The following is a 23,496-nucleotide window of genomic DNA, read 5'->3' as shown; positions in this document are numbered from 1 at the left end:
TAGTGTATTTGTATGAACGATATTAAAGTAAGTATTCTATACAAAACTTTTTTTTTATTTTTTGAGAAACTATAAATGATTCATTTTTTAGCAAACCACTTATTTTATATTTTACATGTAATGTAGGCAGAAGCAAATATTTTAGATTTATTTTTTTTCGTTTCAATTGTTAATACATCATATTAAATACATATACTTCCTGATCTCTTATGGCTCATTGTTTGCAAACTTCTTTCTGTATCCCTATCATTTGAAGAGTGAATAGGTTGATGAAACAGGAAGAGAAATGAATTAGTAAATACAAATAAAAGATTTGAACAAACATGAATATTTGAAACGATGTACATTGAAACATTGATTGATGAAATGTTACTCTCCGCCTTTAATCCGCGCTCTTCTAATATCGTCAACTTAAATGAAACATAGAGGAGACTAAAAAAATGATTTTAAAATAATTAAACTGAAAACGGAAAAATACATAGACCAATATATTGCAGACACCTTTCTTTCCCCTAATGGACCTTATATCGCCTGATAATATGAATACCTGTACGTTTATATAATATAATGTATATGAAAATGTTCAATGCTGTGTCTATTACAAACATTTATAACTATTTCTAATACATGATTACTAGTCATATGTCATACAACTATTTGTACATGGAGGTATGCCTCGGTATCTATCCCTCGGCATGTTTCCTTTGAACTTTGAGTCCTAAAACTGTTTCGTAGGGCCGTTATACGTTTTGAAATAATGTGATCCAAGGCGAAAAAGAACAAATCGCACCATGCTGTACTCAATCTTGTACATAAGTTATATGACAGGTTCAAAACTCTTGCTTTCCTCGTCAAGTTAAGTATCCGATACCCTACATATGTGACCTACTTGTAGCATAATTGTTAATGATGAGATGTAGCACATGAGCCCGTAAAATACACCAACATATTAAGCCTGCGTTTCAGACTTAAACCTATTAAAGGCATTTGCAGCTGATTAACAATGAAAAGATCATTCATAGTCAAAAAGATTATATAGTAAGATAAACCTGGGTTTCACATCTGCATTAGAACACTTCACTTTTTATAAAGAAAGGCCATACCTTTCTACCAAAATATTAATATTTACAAACAAACAATAATCTAACACAAATCATGAAAAACAATCAAGTGAAATGCCATAGGGGTAAATTTGCAATGTCAACGTCCTTAAATCCGGACAACTTGTTTAGCAAACAAATCGGTAAACATTGTGATAAAGTAGGCAAACGATAACATTGTCATCCAGTTTTGCAAAATTCATGTCTATCGAAATACAGCGTGTATCGACTCACTTGAATTATATAGGAATATATATTAAGAGTTCACTATAACCGTGATGTCGAACGAATAAATCCCATTATATATCCTACTACGTTCAGGTAGGAAACACGACTTATGCACAAGTATTGGCAATCGTTCTGTATGAATTTGTCCCATTCTTTGAAAAAGTGTCAGTGGATCAGCGTTTCCTCATTTTAAGAAGCATTGAACAAAGTTGTTCTTAAAAAATGGTAATAATAAGAACTCATTCTCATTTTGATTGTTGTCGTTTTCCTGTAGCGTTTTCAATTAGTTTAAGCATCTGGTTCACTTGCTATACTAGTAGTGAAATTCGCATATTGGCTGTATTCAAATGACTTTACGTAGGACAACACGCATTCGTGGCAGAATTCAAACTGTTCCTGGAAATAAATTACAACATTCGTGTAAGCGAGTGTAGGAGTATTTCAAAAAAGGTACCAAGATACATCATAAATACTTGTAGTAGTGATATCCATTAAAAATGGGTAACCTCCTTAAATTCGTTTTTACAGATAATTATTAAAACTTACACTTGCGTTATAATATATCAATAAACTAAATATTTTGTTAAAATGTCAGATTACAGCTGGAAATAAGATTTGGTCTCAGACCCATCCAGCAAACCAGATCAAAGAATGGTAAGTTATGTATTAAACGCTTGCTTTTATATATTAATCATCAATGATAATAAACACTACCTTGCTAGGTATTGCTGATTTCCGTCTCGACCTGACTTTTCTGATTGTGTTAACAACGCTGACTTCCTGGTATATGTCCATCTTTTCCAACAGAATTGAAACAACACAAAACAAGGCGCTTTTGCCCGACCCGTCTCTGCAATGAAATGGCATAAGGCTAGTCAAAGAATATCCTAAATAGTAGTGCTATATTCAAGTATTGATCAATCTTGATGATATCTGATCAGGGTCATTTTAACGGACTGGCAAAATTGCTTTGCAACAATATATTTGTCTTCGTCGTTAAACCTTTTGCCAAGATCGTACTGAGGTGAATATCTGCAATTCGTCTCTCAGTAGTTACCAATGCATAAATACACGCTTTTACGCAGGGTATGTTAAACGTATTACACTGGTAAACCAAAACACTGAAAAGGAGATCTTTAGAGAGCAAACAAAGAGAAAAGTTACGACAGCATTTGTTTCGTTGAGAATCTTCTTTGACATATAAGGTAGTTGAAACATTGCAGACTTATCTCACTGGCTCAAGACTCACCCTGTCGAATTCAACACATCCGAACGTTACCCTCAACAAATCTCAATCATCAAAATAAAGTGTTGAAGAATAGAAATTATAATGTAAAAACACAATAATGCATGTTGAAAAGTATTATTTTTAAGGCGTGTTTAGATACATTTATATGGTAAATGCTGTACTCACAAACAGTGAACGAGAACCGGGCCTCGCGTAGAAGTTTCTCTTAAGGTGGCATCAACGCTTCTGATAAAGTCAAGGAAATCCTTACTCGACTTCGGGACATCACTGGTATTATCCCATGCATTGAATCCAAAGTGAGGCACGGAACGCTGCTATTTAAAATTTAGGTTTTAGACTCAACAAAATGTTGATAATGATGCTGTGTATGTAATCACTCTTAAGTAAAATATCTTAAATATTTTCCAACTTTGCTGCCAAAAAAGGAATAATAGTTACCCCATTAGTTCCATTATGTGTGATCGTTAGAAGTCTTTTTGAACAATAGCCTTTGTTTTCTTTTACCGAACAGCTGACTTGAAACATGCCCTCTTTCAAAATGTGATTGTCAGCAGGATAATAAAATCCGACATTTGGTTTCTGAAACGAAAATCATTACATTACATTTATCATAATATGAAGACGTAATCATAGGACAACAGTATAATTTATTTTATAAATATACATAATTACGTGTTTAAGTGTTGTGTAAATGGAAACACGTTCAATCAATCTTACAACATTATCGTAATTTAAGAAGACAATACTTTTTGTTTGTCTTTAGACGTTTCAAAGCTTACGACACAAGAACAATTTTCCTGGTACAGCAATCTCAAAAAGCCAATCACATTATCCTTCGTAGGACTTTTAACAACCAAGAAGCGATTTCTTGCTTTCAAACTCTGAAAAAAGAAATTACATAATTGGCTGACCGATACTGTCAATAACAATTGAAGACGCATTGCATTACCTATTGATTAGCCCTTTTTATATAGTTTAGTTATTGTAGTCGTCTACTGTTAGTTTACATACACTTGGTATATTATATGCATTCACTAAATAAATAAGGAGTAAATTCTACCCACATCGATGTAAACTGCATTTATATATCCAGAAGCTCCAGGTGTGCTATTAAGTAATAGACAAGGTATGTTGCGATCTGCTGCAATATATTCCATAAAGGCATCTGGAGTATTTAAGGTATTAATTTTGATAAAATTAAAATTTTAACGGCAGATACAGCATCATTTTACGAAAGAAATGTAAAATGATATACAACTAAAATAATAACATTTGTTGCAGAACATCAAAACATCAAAGTACTAGAACTTAAGCATTTTATAACTTGTGCTTCATTATGTAAATATAAATACAAAAGCATCCAAACGTCAGGAAAACGTTATCTCAAAATATTTATAATAAATGAGCGCCAATAAGATTACACATGTAAAAACATAATTGGTACATATCTTTTAGTTAGTAAAAAAAATGATAACGTTACATCATCTTTAATATTGAATTTGACGCCTGCAGGTGACCACTGAAAATAATTATGAGTGTTTATTCTCTTGTCGAGCGATTGTAGTGATCACACACGGACACATTAAGCAACAACATAGTACCTGGTATGTCTGGAAATGGTCGGATATTGCCTTTTATTTCCCTTTTCTCCTCAACGGCATGCATTTCATTATTTGATGTTTTTCCTAAAACGTTTTGCAGCTCCTGCATAATCATATTAGAAGAACTATTTGTATTTTTCTTTGTTATCAGAAACATGTTGAAACGTATACGTATTGGACTAAATCAGGGTAGTAAGCAAAGAAAACGTAAAATAGTTTTATTTACAGGGAATGCATTTGAATATACGATAATGACACTGTTACTAAATATCATATAGAGTAAAAACAACCTATAAACCTGAAACTGTCCATTGATGTCTTCATCGCCCATCTGTTTCATGTATTGGCGAAAATATTTTCCTCTTACTGGTTTGCTGATATCACTCAGCGAACAGACAAGCGCTCGATATAAGAAATCGTACTGGTTCTAAATAGAAACATGCACAACGACTTAGACATTTGTTATACTCAATTAAGTTCACATATATAAACAAAATTCAATCAGATGAAATGTTCATGTTTTTTATAAGTAGAGTGTGTATAATAACTATTAATGAACACACACAAATATTTGGAGGGTGCCGGAAAGAACATTTTAAACAGTAAACAGCGACGATAACACGAAGGGACTAAACAGAACATAAACACGTATGGTTTAGACACTTTCATTAGACGTTAAAAATATGAAAGTGCTACAATCAACACAATTGTCATACCGGTTACTAGTGTGAAGGTAATATTATACATATAAAGTTCAAAAGCAAATACGATAATTATGTTGAAATGTCAACTTCATTGTATAATATATGGTCCGTTCAGCCTCAGCGACACAACTATTATAGACATGTTACACTATATGACAAAAACATAACATCACCTTCTTATATCACAATTATGATTACTGGCACTAAGGGCAATGGCAACATAATTTGAGGACTTCAAAATATATATAATATCATAACGTACCGTGGTCTGTATCATGTTGGCCCTATCGTGTCTCATGTTAATCACACAGCCAGGGATGTGTATTGATCCCTCACTCTCTCCCTCCTTTGTCAAAATATCTAGAGCGATGTATGTTCCAGTTCTTCCAACCCCAGCACTGAATGAGCCAATGACAAATGTTTTGAATGCCGTGAATGCACACGAGATAAGCCAACACTACTGTTTCTATGGCATATAAACAAACACGAATAGGGAAATTTTATTCAAATACATTATTTCATTCACCACTGTGTTTTACTAGTCATACGAATGCTGAAAGCACTGTCGCAACAAACATAGCCTATAAAATACTAACAATATTATTTCATAAAAAAGTGTTTAAATTATTTAAATAAAATAAAAGATATGGAGGCAAAGTTGGCTTGAAACGATTGCATTATGCTACCTATATATGTTAACAATGAGTTTGTCGAATAGGACAAAGTTTACCTGCAGTGAACGAGAACAGGACCATCAAATTCGCTAGGAATGTTCTGGACTCTCTGTCTGAACTCAACGATTCCTGTCACCTCTTCCGGCACACCTTTGTCAGGCCAGAAGGTAAAGTGAAGGTGATGAAGCTCTCTGGTCTCGCGACCCTTTCAATTTTTGCAATTAAGAAGCACTAATAATGCCTGTTACCTTAAGTTCATTGTTTGCATAATGTTCACTTAATGATTGATACAAATGAAATTTATCTTACACAGCTCAAGATAACAAATCAAATTAATAATGCACTGACATTTCAGATGATACGCTTTTGTGATGGTGATAATGATTCTATAAAAATCTCTATAAAGTCGGGGGTTTTGCAATCTTTTGTTAAACTTTAACTTAAGAATTTGAATGTAGGATATGTTTTTACAATATGAACATTGAATAAGGAAGTTTTATTTGAAATCTTTTCAAACGGAAGTTATCTTGACGATGTGTATTGTATCGATTTTGTCCCTCAACAAGGAAAATATATTTCGTTCATATGAATTTTAAACGTAACACAGCTAAATGGAAGTGGATGGGCGGTTTATATGTTCAGAAGAAATGAGGTATTTACTGAAATTAAATGTCAGCCAATATGTCTAAGGTAAAAGACATCTGAACGTGTTGCGTTTGCTCTATTTAGGGTTGTGATTGAATATGATGGTTCTTTCACAAACAGTGCAGAACTGCTAAGCTATAACAAATAATTAACATAATTATATGATCAAAATACTGTTGTTAGTTTCACCTTTGAAATTGTGAATTCCCTCCTTATATAGTCGGCATATTCATCCTCATTTAGACAGGAAACATAATACATTCCATAGTGTTTACTATTTCCAGGATGTGGCCAATATTGCTCGCATTTGTCCTTCTGCAAGGCAATGCAAAATTTATGTTAACGTTTATGGGATTTCGTTGATTCGCAAAAAAAGCCAAAAAAAAAATGTTTTAAATAAAGGGTATTTTATGCCATCTTTGATGAATATCAATGCGATTAAGTCGAGGATTTAAAATATGTAATTTCAAATGAATCTTTAAAGTGTATGTGTTGTGCAAACATCTTACTCCTTTTTCAACAAGGTTGGTCAACATGACAATTTTCTCCACTTTCTCTTGCCAGATCATCTGCCAAAATGGACTGAAATCCCCGAGCTGCTTTGACATGGGACCTATAAGTATACTGTCAGTTTGATAACAGTTTGCATATGTAAGAAGACATGTCCTCAATAATGTATATTAAAATATTTGTAATGCACACTTTAGGCAGTTTTGAGTATCTTTAAAGGACAATATTACCTTCTTGTAAACATATTTTCTCAGTAAGATATCGTCTGATCATGTTGGCGAAAAGTGACTATCAATTGTCTATACTATATATTGTTATGATTCAAAAGTTTGAAATAAATGAAAGCGCATATTTTACCTAGGGCTGCAATGTACGCATGTCGTTTATTATACCCCTGAAATAAACGTATATTGTTTGAGTTACGTCAAGTACCTCTCAATTTTCACCTTCTATGTGAGAAAAACACTGTTAGATTCTGAAGAAAATATTGTAATTTTGTATATGTCATTTAATTAATGTTCAAATTATGCATCGTTCACCTTTTTAAATGAAGGCTTATAGGCAACACATACGAAACACAAATTACGGCTCACTTACATCTATGTGACTAGCATTAATGTAATCTGTCTGACTGTTACGGAGCTTAACCCTTGTGTCGTCGTCTGTAAATAGATACTAATATGTGTCCAATGACAATACACATAAACATTCTCATGATTGATGATTCCATATTTTGATTTATTCATAATAATAAATATTAAAACTAGACTAGTATACACACATATACATCGAAGCATAAACATGGGAAATTTGTAGACATGCAACACGATTACAGGGAGAGATAAACATGTCCAACCAAATGCATTTTTATGTTAATTTTCCTTAACGCCAAATGCTATTAAAAGGCAAACCATACATGGATAAATCCCTTTATATCTGTTTCGTTGAATATGTTCGTGCTTCTGCGACACGGCGTATGGTTTTGTCAATCCATACGGAAATTTCTGCAAGAAAATTGCAACATTCATAACTATGCACTTTGTCTGTCAATTTCTAACAATCTGATTTACTCCACTGTACTATGCATTTGTCGAATGTTTTTAAATTGGAAAAACATGATATAACACATTTAATGAAATATTTCAAGTATGATGGATAGTTTTCAGTGCACAAAAAATGAAGTTTTTTTACCTCAAATTCTTCTTCAATATCTGTGTCAGTTTTTTCAATCACGTATTTCGTTAAGCTGTTAACAGCGACTTTTTGTTTATTTATTGTATCAACATTGTTGCAATATGTACCGCCCTTCTCTTCAAATTTGACTGCTATTGCTCGTGCTTCTTGGTCATCCTCATCTAAAGGATATTTATGGTATTATTAAAACAGTGAAAAATTTAACGCTGTACTATTGTACGTCTTTAACAAATATTTACACACATCAGAAAGCAAACATTTAAAACGTGACAGCAATTCTTTGCACAATGAAATACATTATAAACGATTGTACATTGTAAAGAATACCAACTTCAAGTCCATCATCTTCAGTTGTTTCGTCGGTCATCACCAGTTCAACGTGTTGTGTTCGTATGTTCACTCTGTGTCCTGCTTCTTGTTCAACGTTCTCTTGAACAATGTTTGAATCATCAGTTGCTTTTAAAATGTCCTCGTATAAGTTGTTTCCTTCAAGGTAAATGCAAGATAACATTGCTCATACATGTTTAACACAAAGAATAAGGGATATGTAGTTATCGAAAAATATTACCCGCCAGGTATATCATACGAGAATGTATTCTAATACTTTAGTGTCTTACTCTCACCCCAAAAGTATTGGATTCGAGGCCCACCAAGGCAAGGTCTCACAAAGGCAGGACATCGTCACAAATGTCTACCCAGAACACTGCCTCGAAAATGATGTATATCAGCTTACAGCTGTCTTTACAATCGAGCTAAACTATCAACTTATAAGTTTAGGTTTGACTAGTTTTACCAGTTTCAGCATGGTGCTCTGTAAATGAAGTGTGAGGTGTTTGTGCCTGTCCGCCATAATGACTTGACTCCCTTTGTAGAGCGGGGTCGTGTGTGTGTCCTGTAAAACAACGCATTAAGCACAGGTTTTAAGAATGTGATCAATATATAAAATATCAAACTGGTTTCAAAGAACGACGTTTATTTGTTCTTTGCCAATGTTTTATTGTATACGGCACCATGTAGTGTTTAAAGATATGTTATTGCAAAACTTAAACGTAATTATGTTAATGATGAGTTGAATATTTATTATTAAAAGGACAATATCACATTACTTCTGTTTTGCACTGTAGCGTACACAACTGGCTCAGGTGTTTCTTCGCTCAGTTGTTCATCTCGTGGCTTTTTGCAGCATAACTTATTTCTTTAAAATGCAAACATGAAAAAAGAGGCTTTGACACGATATTACGAATTTAACGGTAACTGCATATATTATCAAGATTAATTATTTTGTTCAATATGCAAGTTTTTAATAGACAAATATGAATGTTTCGTATTTTTTTTTTTTGGAATTATACCTTCGTTTAAGAATGGTGACAGCAAATATAACCGCTGCTGCTACTACAAGAAGAGCACCAATAGCACCACCAATAGTTGCACCATGCTTTAATTTATCTCTCTCTGTCGGAACATTTCGATCAGCTAATTATAAATGTAATAGAACATTTTTGGTTTTATTATCAGGTAAGTCATGATTTATTCTAATTTAATAATACATAGCATATGTCGTTCGAATAGTAAAAAAACATTTAGTTCATCTTATCACTTTAATTAACAGAAACAAACAGTAAACAAGGAATGATATAGGGTGTCTTTATCATCACATTTTTACTTGACCGAATAATAAAAAAGAAATTTAAAAAAATGCAATTGTATGACATGATTTCCGTAGCATCTGTGTACCAAAGAAAATAAATGCATGTTTGTCGTATGTTCACTGTTTAATCGAACCTCCTAGTCTTAATTTAGATAAATATCAATGTAATCTTATAACATAAGACATTGTATGAGATAATTAGCGCTTTTCTTAATATATATTATATAGTATGAAACTCACATGCATTTAAACAGCCGTCACCGTAACGCCCGTCTACACACACTTCACATTTACCTCCTGTGTAAAAGTCTTAACAATCACACTTTCCCTCATTAGAGGAGCAAGTGTCGTCTAAGCATCCAAGACTACAAAGTTTTGAACAGTCGTCTCCATACCGACCTGCAGTACAGTTTTCACATTGGTCACCGTTATAATTTCTCCTGCAGTTGCATGTTCCGTCTGAGGAGCTGCAATTTTTCCCTTCGCAACCTCTGCTGCAATCCATAGAGCAGTTAGCTCCATACTTCCCAACAACACAAGACCTACATGCATCACCAGTAACATCAGGCTTACATATACATGTTCCGTTAGGGTAACATGTTACGCTATTGCAATCAGAAGAACATTTCTGATTACAGTTATTTTCGCCGAACCGCCCGTCTACACAAACATCACAATTGTTTCCTGTGTAAAAGTTTTTGCAATAACACTTTCCATCAACAGCAGAGCATGTATTTTCTAAGCAACCAAGGCTACATTCCTTTGAACAGTCTTCCCCATACCGACCTGCGATACAGTTTTCACATTGTTCACCGCTATAATAGTTACTACAGGTGCATGATCCATCGGTTGAACTGTAATTATTCCCCTCACAACCCCGGCTGCATTGCATTGAGCAATTTGCGCCATATTTGCAGTCTACACACGAGTCACATGCATTTCCAGTAAAATCAGGCTTACATAAACACGTTCCATTGTTGTTACATGGTTTGCCATTGCATCCAGAAGAGCATGTCTTAGTACAGTAAGTTCCAATACCGTAATATCCATCTTTACAAGAGAGACAATCAGAATGGTTGGTACACGTACACGTTGGTTTAAAACATGTATAAGAACAAGCCCCAGTAACGTCCCAAAATCCTACTTTGCACTCATCACAAATCGACTGCTCACTGCAATTTTCACAGCGGTCACCATATTTAGTTGGACAAATTTGACAAACCACAAAATTAATTAAGAATAAGAGCATATACATAATAGCCATTGTTGTAATAATTTCATATTCAAGTAAACAATAACGAAATCAGATATTATTCCTAATTAAAACACACCTGAAACATTCTTTATTATAACCGCGCAGTAGATTTTATTACTAAAACTGACTATCGAAACCAATGTTTTAGCTGTAAAGAAAAGGAAGTAAAATAATCAGAAATACCGAATATCTGAATTCGAAATCAGGTATGAATCAGTAGTTTGTTTTAAAGGAGAGGATTTACTTCTATACATTAGGTATAAATTGTAATTATTTTTGGTTTAAAGGTTTTATTATATAAAATCGTTCTAAAAGTATTAACAGTCAACGACAAAAAAGTAAAAACAAAACATATAATTGTATCATTACGTTAAAATGATTCTAGTCACTTTTAATAATTTTTACGAGTGAAAAATTGGATAGGGCAGACCACTTTTAATTTAGGCATTTAACATTGGCAAAATCATGCAAGGTTGCAATTCCAAACTGCGTGTTGTATATTATACATAGTTACACACTAAATGGATGTTTGAACGAATTCATATCTGTGAGTCTACAACTCACATGTTTGCTACTTATTTTCTTTTGGAAATTGTTGGCCTTCGGTACAAAAACCACCTCTGTTACTTTGATACCCCCCTTAAATGTGGTCGAATAAAAAAGATTTCAAATACACACAGTTTATGCTTACGAAATCCTTGAGAGTGTGTTTACTTAAGTGACATTAAGGGTGCGTTTCAGTTAGCGAAATAGCGAGACCTTAATGTCACCTAAAATCGACCTTAAGAGGCAACGTTTGCAATCAACATACAACATCTTCGAGTACGTTGTCCCAGTGTTAAAACGTGGCGTTCAAGTAACACCAGTTCTACCCATATAAATATTTGTTTAAGCATTTTTCATTAAAAAACAGCACACCAAGCAACAAGCAAGCGACAGATTCAATTAATCGAAGTCTGGATAGGTACTTGGGACTGTTTGTGTATTTATGTTTTGTAAGCCTTCCCCACATAATGAAAGGTCTCGAGTGTACAGGTATTCGTATTGTGGCCATTTAAAGTATCACTGCTAACAGCTTTTACACATTCTTTCACAAATAGATATAAACTATGACATTATATTAACAGAGTAGTGAACTCTGTACGTTCTTTTGATCGATCCTGTCACTAAAACATATTTAGGTTGCTAACATTATAATAATCTTCGGTCAAACTGTATTGCACTACTTTATCGTGTGTCTGGTTTTTATTTTGATGGACTCTTTCTTTGAAGAAATAATCATATTGTCAAAGTGTTAGATCACTCAACTAGTTAAAATTATCACTGGTAACGTCATATAAACTATTCTACAACCAAGCGTTTTGAGTGATTTCTTTTTCTTGTGGCTGCAATTTGTCATTTCAAATAAAGCAATTATAATAATTATTAAATATTCCTTATAACGGGCATTTGTATATTTCTTTTACGGATATCAAATCGGGCAACGTCAGTTTTAATATGTACAATTGTTCAAGTACCTTACCACATTCATAGTCAAATCAACGGTGTTTTTTATCATACCGATGATGTCCTGGTTAAATGTCAGGTACCTTAACACATTCATAGCCATATCAACGGAGCTTTATCATACCGATGACGTCCTGGTCAAATGTCAGGTACCTTAACACATTCATACCCACATCAACGGTGCTTTAATCGTACCGATGACGTCCTGGTCAAAGGTAAGATAACTTTCTTCTGCGCAATTTATTTATTTGTTCAGGCAGCGTAGAACTATTTTAATATGATATCTTTCAACTTCGATATTGTCTGCAGAAAGAACGAGAACACAAGAAACACTCCCATTGGAAATGAGTGCGAGGCAAAGAGTTTATTAATTTTAAGCTTCGTTGTTGAACAGAGAGAAAATACTATGACTCAATACTTCTAAAATGGCGCTTTAGTGCGAGAAATAGCAATCCAATTCGAAAAAAAAAGACGACAAAAAAATACAATAATGCGAACAAAGTTCGTAACATGACATCATCAGCTACACTTAAGTTAATTACATACATGAGAATATGTACAAGGAATATGAATATGAACATGATCTTCGAGGTAAGTAAATTCATCTCTCTAAAATATTCGTTTTTACAAGACGTCCAATCCATAATAATTGCGGCTGTTTTTTTATTTTTTGATCTTAATCTCTACATAGTTACCTTCATTATATTTTTTCTGACCAAAGTTGAAATAAGAGTTGGAGAATCCGAATAAATAAACGCTAATTACATTATATTTTAAAAGTTTCAAAACCTTAAGTATTCCTATCCCAAGGCATATGAGAGTATGCATTACTTCGTATAAGCCATAACTTCCTTATTCAACAATAGAGTTGTTAAGTTTAAACATGTAACTTCAGTATTTGGATATATTTATTGCCTTTTTATTAAATTTCCGATTTCTGTTCTTGGATGAAATAAGGGAAATGAATGCAATGTATCGTCACGCAAGGATATGCTTTTTAATTATCATGCTTTTATTCTTAACAAATTTTAAATACCGTTTGCATTCATTTGAACAACGTTTGAGATTGAAAATTATTGACAATATTTTTTAAACAGTATCAAACAGTGATAAAAATACCATAATGACCCTTAATTTTTCTATCTAAGCTAAAAATTAATAGCTGGATAAAATTTTAAAAAGAATAATGATATTTACACATAACACAGGAGTAAGTGGATATTTCAATATTGTCTGACGTATGTAATATGGCGATAAAAGTTCTCAAGATAACACACCTTAAAGAGGAGTAAGTATATCAGTTGACTTGAAATGGTTGCTTCAGTTGTGTTATTACATTCTGTTTCGATTCCCTCCTTACATGCATTCATATTATCTTTTTATGGCAACATTTTGTGGAAATGCTACATTTCCTTAACGCTCTTGATTGGATTGATTTAATGACGTGTACAGTAAAGGGATGCGATGTCCATTGAACAAGTTACGTAATTGACCCAGCCGTTGTTAAATGGGCCAATTTCAATGGACAAACATTTTTTTCCCTTAAAAGCTATTTTTAATGGTACAATATCCTATACCTATCCTGCAAATAATAAATGATTATTTCAGAAGTACATCAATTTATAAACCAGTGGCATTGTTCATTACGAAAATGTGTTAACAAGGCTCGTGCACATGTGTACCCCGGTACTAGGACACAACAGAACATAAGCAGAAAACACTCGGTATTATGAACAATTGATGAGAAACTTTCATTGGTTTCGCAAGGAACCAATGCGAAAGTATGACTCACACAAATTCATAGACAAGACACTCACACTTATGATAGAGTATTTTGTCGATAGCTCGAATTGCACTCGGTCCGCCTGATTCATTCAAATTCTAGATCAACCACTTTGACCATTCGCCTGCGGAACTAACTGACAATACAGGGTTATTGAGAGTGTTTAATTGTAACTTCTGTGATTTTGTTTGAAGAAGGGTTGATCCCCTGCATATTCATATACATGAGATTTTAGCAACCAATTTTCCAACGGTATATATGAAATGTAATTAAAGGACGTACGTTGGTTGCCGACGAATTGTAGTATATATGAAGTTTTAAGACATACGATTAATGTAGTCGATTGACTTTGGTCTAAATATGATAAATCACAAACATATTTCAAAAGAAAACTTTTTAAATCATTAACCATTTATATTTCAATCAGACTAGGTGATTAGGACATTACTGATGGCCTGTATTTAGTGGCATTACAAATGTATACTAATGGCGTTTTTTATTGTCGTGAAGCATTGATGCCAATCCTTTCTTTTTTTAGTCAAACAGTATATTGATTTGACTCGCCTATTGTGCTGTATTGGACTAATCCGAGTCCAGTTTGCGGACTGTTACACGTACTTAAAATATTTAATTGTGTTTCGCATTTTCGCTTTTAAGTGTACATTATAATCATTGATTGACCATTTGCGAGTAAAATAAACAGACTACCTAACGAAATCGCTAGCCCCGGTGGCGCAATCGGTTAGCGCGCCGTACTTATAGACAGTATAGGATATGGGGAGGCTGTGAGTTTGAGCCTCACCCGGGGCACTGTTTTTGGCTATTTTATGATGAAACATTCCAGGTAAAGTGTTTAGTTGTTAAATACTGACAATCCCGAATACACATGTTTGACTTAAAAATAACCAGCCTACAGTCAACAAAATACCCTACGTAATGTCACTAGCGTATGTTTCATAGTTATATCTGATAATGCTATTGTGTATTTGTATGTAATTTAATCTGTATTTGGCGCACAAATAAGAATATGACATGAGAAGGTTTGTTTATACGGAACTTATTTTAGTAAATAACAAAATAACAAACGCTATTTATTTATAAATTTACGTCAAAGGTTATAACACTAGCTAACTTTAAATATATCCAATGGCAACAGTTCAAACTTACGACGTCAATTATGAATTGATTAAGCAGAACGTGTATCATTACTTTGAACTATTTAAATAGATGACGGAAGTTACAGAACGACAAATGCCCAATATTTTCAAAGGGGTAACAACAATATCATTTGTGAAAGTATGTCAGAGAAGAAAACTATTTTAAGTTCTTCTTTCGTTATAATCTGTTTTAATATAGCATGTATATAAGTGTATGGCATACAATGTTGCAATATTTGATGTATATGCTGAAAAAATATGTTCAAATCTATGTTTACCTAATAAGGAATTCTCGTTTCTATCGCTTTCTTATCGTGTTAATATCATGTTTCGTTTTACGGAACACATTTAGGAACACGAACAGTGAAACAACCTTGAATTTAGGTGGGGTTCGGTTAGGAATAGGCGAAATGTACATTCATGCAAACAATCATAAATGAATTGTTGGCTATTTGGCTCGTCCCTGTAGTTAGTTTTCTGTGTATACATGTATCTAATTTTTAAATGTAGCAAAAAAATAAAACACTTTAAATATGAAATATATTTTCATAATTGGATTAATGGTATTCCTTTTTCTCCTTGTCATAGAGAGGTAAACTTGTGTTATATGTTTTAAGATGTATTTTATTCCGTAAGTGTTTAGAAGACTTCTGGTTATTTTTAAGGGCGTGGAATAACATGCGATTTTTAGAAGGTGGATATGTGTGGGTGCATTATCAATGATACATCGTGTCGACCTCATCGTCGTTCGATATATGAAAACACATTGGCAACAAAGAGCTAGCAATCAAATAACAAGACCTTCGTTCGATCAAAAGAATTCAGAAGTAGGTCGGGGTAAATTTGTGGTGTATTTAAATTGACATTTGATTTGTCTATCACTAAATATAACTTAATGTAATATTATGGCAGCTGTCTCATTACAAAAAACGCAGATGGATGTTGATTTATTTTTCAAGATTTACAAGGCATTGACATCCAACATATATTTGATATATAGATGCATATGCAGTTTGACTTTGTTTTGTTGTTACTTTGTGATTCTGTCGTTTATTTAGGCCTCTCGTGCCTCATAAACAGTGTATTTGATATTTGTGCAACTAGTCCTGGTATAGCCGATCAGAATGAAACAGTTATTATAATATGTGGCTTGGTTTTACAGGACATTATATGAAATCAAAGAATCATATGGGTTAAACGGATGAAATACGCTATGTGGATTTTATGAGTATGATATCACCCGCCCAAATATTTACTTGATGTCTGCATTACATATTTGTACTACTTAAACAGTACTAACCACCAACCAAAGTCTACAGCTACGCAGATATTTGTATATTTACAGTATGATGATACACAAGAGAAGCAATTACTATGGTAGGCCAATTTAGTGGAATAGTAATTATAGTGATTTGCATATTAAGTACAGATATCCTTGCATAAAACATTATGTTATATTGACTTGGCGTAGTTCTATAAATTGAATCTGGCTGTTTCGCTTCTGAATTTCTATGTCTTCAAATGTTGCCACATTGACATATTAAGTATTATCACTTGGAGTCCTCAAAGTTTTCATTTGACCACTTGTGTCAAATCGTATGCAGAGTCTTAGCTTTCAACAAACAACTCTAAGCGTTCCAAAATATTAACGCATTCCTGGTTTAGTTGGTTATTTTAATTCAGTTCATGATCTTTCAAACAAATCATTAACATTATTCGTGTTCCATTATTTTGGAAATTATTTTCTCACGGAAGCACATCGATATTTTTTTTTCGAAATGATTACATCGTTGCCATTTTAAAAGACTTCAGATTTGATTTGGATCGTCACCAAATTTGCTAAAGTTATTACTGAATTGGTTTGGCTGATCTCAACGATTGATATCAGAGAGTCATAATTTGCTAGCGTCATTTCCCTTATTACAATTTCCACTTCTAGAGAAAATGCGTATTTTTGAAAGCGAAAATAGTTCTTAGATTTCATTTTTTATAATTAAATGTGAAATGTATCTCCGAGTGTGGACAAGAGGGTTATCGTTACTAATTATACACATCTTGCACATTCAGTAAAAATAACATTGATGGAAAGAAATATAACTGGTTTCTTGATTTTGATTTGGACAAATGATAAAAAGTGAAATAGAAATAGAAATTCAGTGTATACAATTTATAGATTGACATAAACTAAGTATAACGCATACGTGCATTTTCTCCGATGTTCATTGCAAATTTTCCAAAACAAATGTTGTATGGTAGGCATTTAGTCACAATACACAATTTAATTAAAAAGTTTAGTTTTATAATTATTACCAGGTTAAAACTGTTGCACCTGTCCGCTGTAGGCGGATGTGCGTGCATAGTATAACATTCCGTTACAGACGGAAGTACGTTCATAGTACGTATGTTTACTTGGTTGGTAATATTCAAGTTAGCAAAGCCCGGGCTCCGTGTAAATTTAGAAATTACTGTATATAAAGACCAGTCGACCCCTTCAAGTTGGAGCATGTTTTTTCCTAAAGGGACCTGTTTCGTCTTTAACGATGAATAAGAATGTGATATTGCTTAAACGCAATTGTCAAAATATATCAATTTGTGTTCAATATGATAACCTGATGTTCTTTGACTAGATTAATAAAAATAAAAAAGGTTCAATAGCTACAATGATAATGGGGATATTGGTCGACCAAGTTGAATCTTCGCCGTCATCATCATCATCATCATCATCATCATCATCATCATCATCATCATCATCATCATCATCATCATTTCCTCAAGCGTTTGCAAGGACTATCTTTTTTTTTCTTCAATTGCAGTTCAGATCCTTAAAAACGAAACTACGACTGTGTTTTATCAAGATAAAGCCAATGCCGTGTATGAACACAGGCCCATATGTGTGGACAGAATCACCGGAGATGATGCCGACACCTTGTGTTCTGTAGCTGGACAAGGCGCTGTTATAACTTTTATAAATATTCAATATCTTAAGTGTTCAAATATTACACTTTCCTGTAGGAAATGTGTCTCTTGATATTTATTCAACTGCATGCACGATCTTATCGGCATGTGTCACCCAACACAAAACGAACGGATTGATACTAATTTATACTAAACCGGTCTCTCCAAAAATCGATTCACACTACGTTAGGTACCTAATTGACTGAATTGTGAAGTAATTTAGTGAAATATGTTGATGTTTTATGTGTCTATCCTTGATTTAAATAGGTCTATAAAGGAGATAACGACGCAAAAACAGTCGATTTCTAACGGCCTTGCCCTAAGAAATATGGATATAATTATCGTGACCTAATGCTTGGCGCCGTAAGGTTTCGTATTTTATTATTGAAAACAAAAACTAAGATGTTTTAATCTTTTAGCTTTTGCGTTTAGTAATTTTACGAGCTCTAATATAATGAATGTTATGTTCCCGTTTTAATTTAATAACTGTTTTCCGGTGGGATTGATCTGCCAATTGGAAGGTATGTACTAAGCTTAAATTATTTTTGTTAAAACTGCTACCAGCTTGAATGTTATGTTTCGAGACTAAGCTGAACAAAACGGCAACCGATATTCGATAATCGATTGGTTTTACTTACAGTATGTTGTTCCAACGGAAATCAAGACAACTTGGTTGATACTTTTATTTTCATCCATCATGAGTCGTCACTGCTGAACACTGCCTTGACTTGTATGCCATCTTGCCAGCATACCATTTAATGGTAGAAACATAAAATGCATAAAAATGGACGAATGTTCAATCGAAATTAATATTCAAAATTTGTCCAAAAATGTATGAAGTCTCAGTTTGATATGGAGTATTTATTGAAAGTTGAAACACTGACCACGCTCTCTGCCACCATTTTAAGCGGCAGTCTGCGCCCACACAGTTATTAACCTTAACTAGTTTAATCATTAATAATATTTAAAAATGTGCTCATATAGCAGAGTATAGTTATTTTGTCTGGTGCCTTGAATTTGTAGACTTTGTCAACTGCACAACATGGTTCTGTGACGAATCCACACGCTTCGCCGATCTGAAGGTGCTGTGAAAGTCACGACCAAGAAACTTAAGCAGAGCTTCGTTTCTGTTGGAATGGGGTTTACCTTTGTTTAAGGCAGCATCGGCTGAAGATTTAGTCGCAACACTTTCCTGTACAGTAGCAGTAAGTTTTTCCTCATCTTCACTGGATTTCTGTATTGGTTCCAACATCTTAGCAATATCAGCCAAATATTTCTTATCCCCATCATTTCGATACGAAAACAAAAGCTGTAAAATTTCATCAAAGTTAAGGTTCACAGACTCTGTGGCAATAGTCTTCTCGTTCTCATTCCCGTTTTACCAAAAGGATTCCCTTCATCAACTACAGCATCGGATTCGCTATTTTTTCCACATTTATTTATCCTTTTTGGTATATCTAAAAATTGTATTGATTGTGGTAAATACAATTTGATATATACTTTCGAACACTAACATAGGGAACATTAGTTTACTTTAACGAATCTTGTTCACGTAACAATAAAATCATATTATTAAAAGCATGAATATCAATACATGAGCCACCAAAATTGTGTGGGCAGGTTTACCGATCTTTGCAAGTGAACGGGCTCTTATACATGATGTCAGAAATATTCCTTTTCAAGTATGTGTACTATGTATTAATTTCAGAGTGTAATTTCTGGCTACATTATTGCCTGGTTTTAAAAAAGGAAGAAAATTCGTCTTACACACTGTGCTGTAAAATTTCGTAACTCACAGTGTCCAATCACATTTATGTTTCGATAGTGTTATGGTTATTAAATAATATGTTAACCGAATTTAGATGATTAAAAGACCTTTTTTCAAAAAGTTATGAAATGAAAGAATACAGAAGTAACCAATTCATTTCAATTCAATACTTTATTAGCACAAACATTCAAGTTCATCGATTTTACTTATGGCGGTTATATTTTTGTTACATACATGAGAAAAGCATGACAATATTATGACACACATTATTAACACTATTGATATAATGATAATTCAAGTATAAAACGTAATAATTAATAAGATTTTGCTTGAACGGTGGCTTACCCTAATTATTTACTGCACAATATGTATAAATTGACCTCCTCCACTAATAAGGTATGCGGTCAGGCGTGTTTTGACAACAGCGGGTATGTTAGTAATTAAACGGTTATCGTTGTAAGGCCACTGCTCAGAGCATAATTATTATTTGTTTTAGTTCAATGGTCAGACTTAAAAAGAAGCAAAAACACAGTAGTTTCTAAAGCAAGCAATAAAAACAATACAAGAAGGAAAATACATTTATTCGTTTATGATACTTTTTCGTCTTGAAGTTGAAAGCTATACATATTAAGCAAGTTTAATTTGTGTACTATTCTGCTCAGCAGATAATAACAATTGAAACGTTTGCATTGTGAGCCAACGACAAAAATATCCATCGAACATTCGTTCGTATGTCTCTGTATGAAAGACATACAAGAACAAAATGAAACTCATCTTCAACAACATTCACCTGACACAATATAGATTTACGTCCAGATTGTTCTATATTTCTAAAACAGCCTTCTTCGGTTGCAAGTTTGTGCGCTAAGCATCTTAATCTAGTTAGCAAAATACGATGCTTGTCGTTTTTAATACAATTTAGATAATTGTCGTAACCAAACGTACGCTTAATACTTTAATAAGTTTTTTATTTGGATGACGTTGTTAATAGAGAAAACAAGTATAGGAAATACTGATCATGTAATTTTTTATGACACTGTTTATTAAAGCAATGAAATGTCATTATTGTTCCAAAAATAACTAAAACCCAAACTATTAACAATTGTTTATCTCTAATGACCATGACCCACGAATAGTTTTATTCACTTGACCACAATACACTTCATGCACCAAAGTACCTTAGTGTTGAGTAATAATTTTGCACCAATATTCCAGAATTCGCTCTTTACGTGCAATATCTAAGAGGAACCTTATATAAAGCTCACCATCTACATTAGCGTTAGTGGTTTGAATTCTCATCTTTAATACCTGTTTCAGACATTTTAAATATATTGTTTCCATATTTCTGCTCCATAATTAAATAAAGGCATGATCATGCATGCTGTCAAACAGATTTAAGTTTTACATTTATCCCCAGTAACACAACGTCAAAAAGTGAGTTCACTGAATACATAGCCTTGGATACCTGGTCGGCTGAAGCTTTTTGCGACCGATAAAATTTGTAATTTGAAAATAGCGTGACTCCTAGATATGTAAAGTTTGATACACAATTAAAAAATGTCAATGTTTTGAACTCGAGATCCCAATTTACAAACCATTGCTACAGGGTTTTTATAGATTAACAGTGATATTCCATTTTTTGCAATAATATGAAGCTTTTTTAAGAGTTTTTGTAGGGGGGTAGCAGAATTTTAAAACAAAACAGTGTCATCTGCAAACAACAAAATGAATATATGTAATTTGTTAAGTGACACAGGTTCAGCAGCATCATCATCATATATATGTGAAGACATATCATTTATAAACATAATGAACAGTAGTTAAGACAAGGTTTTCCCCTGTTTAACACCCATAAAACTTTCAAAATAGTTCGAGACATCGCCATTTGAACGAACACATATTTTGACAGACTAATACATAGATTATAACATGTTAACAAATTTTGAAGACGTATTATGTTTGAGGAGCTTAAACCATATTACATTTCTGTAAACTATATCAAACGTCTCTTTAAAGTCTACGAATGCACAATAAAGCTTTTGTCATTGATGGTCTATTACTTTGTTAATACTTGGTTGTAAAACAAAAATGCAATCGACTGTATTTTTATTTTGCCGAAACCCAAATTGACATCGCGTTAGTATATCGTTATCTTCGGTCCATTTTCTTAGACAAGTATCTAACATAAGTGAAAATATTTCAGAAAACATACTAGTAAGCTTTATTCCACTGAAATTATCAACTATATTTTAATCACCTTTGTTAGGAACAGGTATCAAAATGCCTTTTGTCCATGATTAAGGATAAGAACCCGTATTGTATTATATACTTAAAAAGTTTACACATAATCGGTGCTAAAATATGTTTTGACTCAATGAATATATCGGGGGTTAACAGATCAAAACCGGGACTTTTTTACTTCTTTAAACTATTTATAGCCTTAATAACATCATCGACATCAAAATCATAGTCAATCTGATCTATTACTTGATCACCAAACCTGTCATTATTTATAACGTTTTCGGCATCATTATCAGTGAAATATTCAGAATCAGAAAATAAAAATGTCAAATGTTCATATTATGCCTATAAAAAACATCGCTGTAATTATTCTTATATTTAATTTTATTGCATACTTTAAATCACACCTAGCTTATTCGCACGCATCGGTATACCAAGGATACATGCTTTGTCCTAGGGGTATTAAGAGGTGTGTTTTCAAGTATTTTACCATTATTTATATCAGCATTAGATGATACAATATTTGAGACAATTTCATGAAGATGGTTTTCTTCATTTTAAATAAAATTTTCAGCTTTCATATTATCCCATACTAATTTATATATACTAACTGGGTCATTATTTTCATGAATATGATTTAAAATAACGTAATAATTGATCTGTTTTGGCACGTGAGAAGAGCAAGAAAAAACTGTCATGTACTATAAAACTTTATAGCAAAGGAAATAATTCACATGATGTAATAACGTAGTCAATTACACTTTTCCCGGTAAATGCCATAAATGTGAAACGCCCAATATCACCATCGTCCCCGTGCCTACAATTACTATGTACTTTTACATATATCGAGTAATTTAAACTCAGATGAGTTACATATCTTATCTTCACTGGTTCCAATAGGTACATGAATGTTATTGTCGTCTATTTGAGTATCTACCAAATTATCACGTATGTTATCGAAATTATTACTAAGTGACCAGTTTTCCAAAATATATATTGAAATCAAGGCCAATAGTTGTGTATAGTGTCAAATGATCTGAATTTAATATGAGTCAATACTTTCAGCATGTTTTTAAATAACTGACTATTGTGTGTGTTTTTGTTACTGGTTGGAGCTGTTAAATGAGTATAAAGGCCTTTGTCTTGCATTATTTCAATGGATTGTTTTGAATGATAACTATGAAACGTTTCATTGGTTTGGGATTCCCATTTAAAACAAATTGTGAAGTGCTTTAATTGGGTACATATCAAGAAATAATTCCTCTACCAGTTTGATAC

The 23,496-nt window shown here is 33.0% G+C and overlaps 2 protein-coding genes and 1 non-coding gene across 3 annotated transcripts; 1 reads left to right on the top strand and 2 right to left on the bottom strand.

Annotated features, from left to right (window-relative positions):
* Nucleotides 1-6,485, bottom strand: LOC128206188 (receptor-type tyrosine-protein phosphatase kappa-like). The gene is made up of 11 exons (XM_052908495.1): nucleotides 6,391-6,485; nucleotides 5,613-5,761; nucleotides 5,145-5,280; nucleotides 4,477-4,605; nucleotides 4,179-4,281; nucleotides 3,642-3,742; nucleotides 3,324-3,458; nucleotides 3,016-3,156; nucleotides 2,743-2,891; nucleotides 2,043-2,178; nucleotides 1-1,724 (listed from the first exon to the last, which is right to left on the bottom strand). Exons 1-11 carry the CDS (start codon nucleotides 6,460-6,462, stop codon nucleotides 1,617-1,619), a joined length of 1,359 nt encoding a protein of 452 aa, XP_052764455.1. The 5' UTR covers nucleotides 6,463-6,485; the 3' UTR covers nucleotides 1-1,616.
* A 1,009-nt stretch (nucleotides 6,486-7,494) lies between these two features.
* LOC128204685 (uncharacterized) lies at nucleotides 7,495-10,075 on the bottom strand. Its single transcript, XM_052906084.1, has 7 exons — nucleotides 9,949-10,075; nucleotides 9,255-9,378; nucleotides 9,012-9,100; nucleotides 8,699-8,797; nucleotides 8,237-8,391; nucleotides 7,903-8,066; nucleotides 7,495-7,715 (listed from the first exon to the last, which is right to left on the bottom strand). The coding sequence occupies exons 1-6, from the start codon at nucleotides 10,073-10,075 to the stop codon at nucleotides 8,037-8,039; spliced, it is 624 nt and encodes a 207-aa protein (XP_052762044.1). The 3' UTR covers nucleotides 7,495-7,715; nucleotides 7,903-8,036.
* A 4,745-nt stretch (nucleotides 10,076-14,820) lies between these two features.
* Nucleotides 14,821-14,907, top strand: Trnai-uau (transfer RNA isoleucine (anticodon UAU)). Its single transcript is given in 2 exon segments — nucleotides 14,821-14,858; nucleotides 14,872-14,907. It is a non-coding gene; the product is annotated as a tRNA-Ile (tRNA).
* Nucleotides 14,908-23,496: the final 8,589 nt, after the last annotated feature.

Source organism: Mya arenaria, chromosome 10, assembly GCF_026914265.1.
Source record: "Mya arenaria isolate MELC-2E11 chromosome 10, ASM2691426v1".
Classification (NCBI taxonomy): domain Eukaryota; kingdom Metazoa; phylum Mollusca; class Bivalvia; order Myida; family Myidae; genus Mya; species Mya arenaria.
The sequence above is the reverse complement of the archived record's forward strand: the minus strand, read 5'-3'. Positions and strand labels throughout refer to the sequence as shown.

Coding starts and splice junctions, on each gene's coding strand:
- LOC128206188 (XM_052908495.1), bottom strand. CDS start 6,462: ATGTATTATGTTTCCTGTCTAAATGAGGATGAATATGCCGACTATATA. Junction 4,606..5,144: donor CCAACATGATACAGACCACG/GTACGTTATGAT, acceptor GTTTCTATTTAG/AACCAGTACGATTTCTTATA. Junction 1,725..2,042: donor AATCAGCAATACCTAGCAAG/GTAGTGTTTATT, acceptor ATTTATTTCCAG/GAACAGTTTGAATTCTGCCA.
- LOC128204685 (XM_052906084.1), bottom strand. CDS start 10,075: ATGGAGCTAACTGCTCTATGGATTGCAGCAGAGGTTGCGAAGGGAAAA. Junction 9,379..9,948: donor GAAAACTGTACTGCAGGTCG/GTATGGAGACGA, acceptor ATTTATAATTAG/CTGATCGAAATGTTCCGACA. Junction 8,798..9,011: donor CGCTACAGTGCAAAACAGAA/GTAATGTGATAT, acceptor GTTGTTTTACAG/GACACACACACGACCCCGCT.